Source organism: Vigna unguiculata, chromosome 9 (genome assembly GCF_004118075.2).
Source record: "Vigna unguiculata cultivar IT97K-499-35 chromosome 9, ASM411807v1, whole genome shotgun sequence".
Classification (NCBI taxonomy): Eukaryota; Viridiplantae; Streptophyta; class Magnoliopsida; order Fabales; family Fabaceae; genus Vigna; species Vigna unguiculata.
Window position 1 is genome coordinate 29,076,992 of NC_040287.1, and position 6,641 is coordinate 29,083,632.

The window sequence follows — 6,641 nt, forward strand, 5'->3', positions numbered from 1 at the left end:
TATCCAATCTTTCTTTCACAACTAGTTTCTCTACTTAATAGTTTCCCACCACCACATATTTATACTTCCAGTGTTGAGATCAAATACATTTACTTAAATTTTCATAACCTTCTCTATTCGTAAAATATTATCACACTATTATTTAAACTCACTCATCCCACAAAAATTCTTAGCTTTAAATAAACAAGAAGCCACACCATTTTACCACAATTTTTTCTTCTTCTAAATTCTACTATAACACATTAAAGTTTTCAAAGAAATTAGCTTTTTTTTGCCTTAGAGACTATTTCCCCCTTAAATAACTCCATACGTTGAAGCACTTTATTTACATAACAAAAAGTCCAAATGAAGATCAAGATACAATCTTAGGGTTTCACCCAAAGGAAATTTCATCAAAGACTAAGGAAGCAATATGCAATCATAAATAAAGTTTGCATGTGAAAGAAAACAGAAATTCAAACTCACCTAAAAGAGTAATGATTAAGGGCCTTTGTGGAGTCCTTAAGATAAATCACTCATTTGAAATTAGTTCTTAAAAAAGAAAGAATTGAATTAAAAATTCAAGGAAAGAGATGAAGGTGTTAAGAGAAAACTGATTTTAGAGAGAAAATGATTGTTTTGAATAAATAGAGATTCTCACCATTTATGCATTATTTTGTTTGTTCACCACAAAATATATAATTTATAATTGTTATGAGTTAAATTAATTTTTAAACTATTAATTAGGAGAAAATTATATTAAAAACTTGGAATGATTTTAGACAAAACCATGTTATACATTTCTATGAATTTTAACAAATATTTTCATAATGTTTACTTATGTATGGTAATTATTTTTCACAACCAGCTAATACAAATTAGCAATTCAATTTTGCAAAATAAATGCAAAAATTAAAATTTGCGAACATTTCTAAATTAAAATAGCTAATACAGAAATTAAAAAATTTAAACCGTCATCCTACCTAGAAAAGTAATGTATAATATGACGGTCTTAAAAAAAACATTTTGGTGTCGACCGTTCAACTATGAAATTAGAAGAATCTTGTGAAAGAGTCAAAATGAGAGCTAAGAAAAGCAATTTAAAGCTTTATCTTAGAAATGAATTTAAGATCTTATAATCAAATTCAATCATTGGTAGTAGTTACAAATCATTATTTTTGGCTTAGATTTGATTTAAAACTAGGGCTTCATTTCAAAGCATCACTAAACTTTTAAATGGTATCAAATTTTGACCTTGAACGTCTCTATGCACATGCCATGTTCTACAACAGTTCCTCGCCATTAAAAAAATTAAGCACAGCCATTTAGACGCCACCAACACCACCATCGTCACGATCACTAACTATATAATAATAATAATGATTTAAATATCATATGTTATGAATAATATAATGTTTTACTGTGTCAACGAGAAATTGTTTCATATATAAGTACTAATATTGAAAGTCAATCAATTTTATCATATGTTATTTTATAATTAGATGATAGGATAAAAAAAGCCTGTGCACATTACAAATATTTATGTTTAATCTCTCACCATACCCTATTATACTATGTTCTAAACTCCCTTCGGCGACTATTCATTATTTTAATCACGTTTTATATTTACTTTACTAAAATTAACACCACACTCATGATTTTCTATAACTTTTATTTTTGCACGCTACCTGCATTTTTGTTTATACTGAGAGAATCATTTGAAAATTATTTTAAACACGACTTTCGAAGTAATTATAAATTTTAATAATATTATCCCACATGGCCATCTATAATATGTAATTACATATTAATGCAAAGAAGCTGCATATTCCTAAATATCAATATATTTTGATTGAATTGTTTTTATTATTGATTTATCAGTGTTAAAAAGTTTGTTGAGTTGGGTAGTTTAAACCTGGTTCAAACATCACAACAAATTGATGAAGTAAAGAGCTGGTCAAACTAGTTAAAATCAAGCAATAATAGAATGGGCCTTTCGAGAGTCATTTCAAATGTTTTTTTTTTTCTTTTTATAATTAGTTTACAGTTTTTAAAAGTATTTATTCCATATAACTTAGCACTTTTTTTTTATCACGTAGATCCATGATGTATAACATAATATTCTCATCTCCCGGATAATTATTTCTTGGAAACTTGCTAAAAACCTTTTCAGAAAAAAAAAATGATTTCTTTGGAATTTTATGTTTTAAAGGTAAACCAAACGTTAAAAACATATTTTCCCAATCTCAGATTTTCAAGAAGTTAAAACTAAATTTCTCAATTTAAAAATTTATGTAGGTCTTCGATCATGTTTGATGATTTTCACATTTATTGTAAATTAGTTGAGGTTGTTGGAATCAAAGTGTTTGAGATTGTACATAACCTTCAACTCTGTTTGATACTACATATTCTCTACAGTTCTTTACCTTTTTGGATGGGAAAAACGTTGCATTTCTATTATTTATAGTTGGTCCAAGTCAACCCAGTGCCCTCTTCCCAGTGCAAAAAGAAATGCTTCTACTTCTCCAAATCCTTCATTTTAAGAATCATAAATGTAGTCTTTGTATACACACAGAGGCACCAACCTCATTCAATATTAAAATATGAATTTATGGAAGAAAAACTAAAAAAACTTGTTTAGTTTTTCACATGTGTGACACATACTGAAATAGTCGGTGCAATTTTCTGTATTACCTTCTGGATTTATTAGTAAGTGGTGAAATCTAATTTAGTGACAGAAGATGCAAAAGTTGGAAAAGACTTGCAACAAAAAAAAGCATGATGAAATTGATATTAATCGGCCCCGAAATTGGTTTTGTACCATAGTGGGGATCAGATATACAAAGTAATTGAGATGATGAACACCTTTTGGTTGATGAAAAGGTGTTGATCAATATGATGTCTCTGAAAATAGAAGACTTTTATATTATATTAGTCCTAGCGGGTGCCATATAGCCACCACAGCATTAGGGGCCATGTTGGCCACAACTCCTCCTTCTAATCTACCTTTTTCTTTTTCTCTTCCCCAACCCTTTCCAACTATAACAAACCAAACCAACAATGAAAAATGGCATCATATATTACACACAAATTCTCAACCTTTTTAAGGTTCCTAAAACTGTTGCCCTTCAAATGTTTGACCAAATGCCCAGTTAGCAGGCACAATGTTGTTGCTGGTGAGAGTTCTACCATCACTTGTGGTCACCTGAAAAGAGAGGCTTTGACCATTCAGGTAAGAGTTGCTCTGCCAATTCTGTCCCCAGTTTCTAGACATGGTTTGCCACCCAGTCTTAGACCCCTTGATGGACACAGAATGAACATCACCAGCTCCACCGACATTTGTCACCAGAACCAAGTTGAAGTATGAGTGACCATTGATGGTGAACCTGATCCCTCCTTTCTTCACACAGGACACTCTGTTTTAAGCCAAAAACAAGAAACCTGTGTTAATGTATGTTGTCGTAGTTTATTATGGAAACCACAAAGAAGTTTGATATTTTTGATTTACCTTCTGAAGGAAACAGGGACAATTCCAGCTTTGTATTGAGCAATTTGTAAGAAAGCAGGCTCGGCAAGATCAAAGTGTTGCAAAGGAGGGTTGCACCAGCCACCATTGTTATTAGCCAATGCAAAGTTAGGGGGGCAGAAGTTTGTGGCAGTGACTATTATGCTACCGGGGAGGCACCATCTGGGGTCACTGTCACATCTCATCTCATAGCAAGACCCACAACTCAACCCATTGTTGAACAGAGCAGTGCTCAGTGCTGCAGTGTTAGTACCATAACCTTGGCTGTACAGATTGCCATAACCACAAGCCCCTCCTGTCAAAATACAAATTCATCAATAACCACACATATTCTATGCGAAAATGTAATGTACATGTAAGTGCCCGTGACACAAGCTTATGTGGGGGCACCACAATACCACAAAGTTTATGCTTTTCCCTTTTAACTCCTCATATGTGCCAAAAAGGCAATACATTTCTTGGAACTGAGTTTAGTACATAAATGTTGCATCTCAACTTTTAAGGTTAAGTTAGACTCTAATTCTTAAGCATATACACCATGTGAGACTAAAACTAAAGCAAAAAGTTTGAACATACCCATTGTGCCTGAGGCATCTCCCCCACCATAGAATGTGGCATGACCACCTTGCCATCCACCTCCATAGTCAGCAAAAGTGCCTTGGAGGCATAGATTAAGAAGAAAGAAGAGAAGAGAGATGGTAGAGGTTGCTGCAATGGCCATTGTGTGGTGCAGAGGATTTAAGATAGGAGAAGTTTTGTTGTTGGTGCTTAATGGTTAGCTAAGGGTGGTTTGGTTTATATAGGAAAAGGTGGAGAGGGAGGAAAGAGTGAGAAATGGGGTCCATGCCCGAATCAGACAACATAGCCTTTGTGAGGTCTAAAGAGAGAGACAAAGCCAAAAAAAACAACGTCGAACAAGAATCAAGGCGCACATGCAAATGTTTCGGTTACACTACCAACTTCTTAATCTACGGACCCACTTGGCACATGCATTTCTCAACTGTTCTCTTGTAATTTTATGTTTATATATATTTCATGCGGTCGTTACGTATGAAAGTGTGGTATTCTCTTCTTAAATTTTCCCTTGAATCACGGCCACCATTTTTGGGTCATCTACCCTTTCAGATACGTCCAACATGGTGTGCTGCTGCTGAGAGCCGCACCAAACCGAGTAGAATTAATGACCTTTGTTAGGGTACCCTACACTGCCACTGCTATAACCCCTTTTTCACTTCTCATTCTTACTTTATTTAACAATATTGGGCTTCATCTAATGCAAGAGGTTTGGTACCCTAAGCTTCATATCATTTTAGGTCCTACTATTCAGTCTTTGATGTAATGTAATTCTATACAAAGCGGATATACATGTAGTGAAAAAAGACTAAACATTACTATACAAGGAGAATCATGGTTTTATATTTTTTGTGTCCAACTTTGTTTTTGTCAGAGGAAAAACAAAAAAAAATTGTTTGTGATATTAAGATTACTGATAGGGTTGTAAATGAGTGGTTCTGTAGAGAGATACTTGCCCTTTCTAAGTTAGGTTTGGGTTCTGTCTTAACTTAATACATATGAAAAGGACAAACAAGTTTTTACAAAAGGATATAATATTAGAGAGGATCTGAGCAAATAACCGACATGAAACTGTAGCATTTCACCAAAAGCAAGAGCTCAAGTATTTTGATTACACGTGTGGCATGCTCAAGTTAACGAGATTTGAAAAATCGATTGTGCTTGAATTTTGCAATCATAACAAAGACTAAAAAGAAGAGAACTACACATTTTCTGTCATTTTCTTTCTGTTGCCTAACTTTTTTAATTACAATCCTGTCATATATTAGTCACTTCAGATGACTAATACTTGTAAAGAATCCTATATTTTATTCGTCGGCCACAATGACAAGTCATGCCCTAATTAAGCAAAACTGTACTATGATTTAACCACAATCAAAATTAATTACCCTAATCCCACTTATATGCTGAATCAAAGTTTAGTAACCCACTCTTTCTGCTACACTTCACTCATAAATTTAAATTATATACATTAATAAGTTAACATCTTCACTTTCATATATCATCTTAGTCTATATCTAGCCTTCCATGATACACTACAGTCATCATATTAAGTCAGTATATTTAACATCATAATATGCAAAACTATTTTTAAAACTGTTTTTAGGGAATTTATTTCTTCTTTCACCTGTTAATCCATCGTGGGTTTTGCAAAATGACGAAACATCTTAAGCATGGAAGAGCATTTCCTCACGTTAGTTCAATTAGTTGCATATGCTAGTGATATGTGTAGTTTTATTTTTAACAGTTCAATGAAATCTGGGAAATTTTTGTCTAAGTGGTAAGTAAGTATAGCTAAACATTTTGTCGTGTACCATTTTTCTGCAACATCAAGTGTTGCAAAAGTTTTACCCAACCATTTTCCTAATCTTATTAAAGGGATACTTTTTCTTATCATGAAGATTTTAATTTCCTTGAATCACTAGCATCACATTCCATATTAGGAGGCAAATACCCTAGTCACACAATCTTTTTTTCCAATAAATTTCTCACTGATAAATCACTTTTACTAACTTAAAGCATGGTTGGGATAAAACTATGTCACCTTGCTCAGATGAAAAAGCAAGTTTGGTAAGAAGAGATTCAATCTCTGAGGTTAGAAGGCTACATCAAGAATAACAACAACAACTTAGTGTTGGTGTTAATTAAACTGATATATAAGCATTACAGGGACACAGTTAACCTAGTATACCATTTGGAACATGCCAAAAGGAAGCGTGGTTGCGTTTAATCAAAGACCTTGTTGCGGCTTAAACAAAAAAACACATAGTAAACTATTTCAAAGCATTTAATGAAAGGACTTTAAGTTTAAACAAAGATAATGAGGAAGGTTAATTTTTCGTTTAACGTTATATATGAAACTAAGCTTTCGATGCTTCCAACCACCATTTTACGGTGCTACTTTTTTGTGTACGTTAATTTTGACGGTGTTGTGGGAAAAAAGCAGTGGGAAGATCTCATCTTGGCCCTACCACGTTACCACCACATGCCCGTCCCGTTCTTTACGGCCCAATTCATTCAACTGTCATTTTCAGGGAAAAAAGAAAGAAATAAAATTGGGTGG

General features: G+C 33.3%; 1 protein-coding gene across 1 annotated transcript; it reads right to left on the reverse strand.

Moving 5' to 3' along the window:
- Positions 1 to 2,740: 2,740 nt before the first annotated feature.
- LOC114163033 (expansin-A8-like) lies at positions 2,741 to 4,294 on the reverse strand. Its single transcript, XM_028047078.1, has 3 exons — positions 4,082 to 4,294; positions 3,488 to 3,800; positions 2,741 to 3,395 (listed from the first exon to the last, which is right to left on the reverse strand). Exons 1-3 carry the CDS (start codon positions 4,224 to 4,226, stop codon positions 3,092 to 3,094), a joined length of 762 nt encoding a protein of 253 aa, XP_027902879.1. The 5' UTR covers positions 4,227 to 4,294; the 3' UTR covers positions 2,741 to 3,091.
- Between the last annotated feature and the right edge of the window lie 2,347 nt (positions 4,295 to 6,641).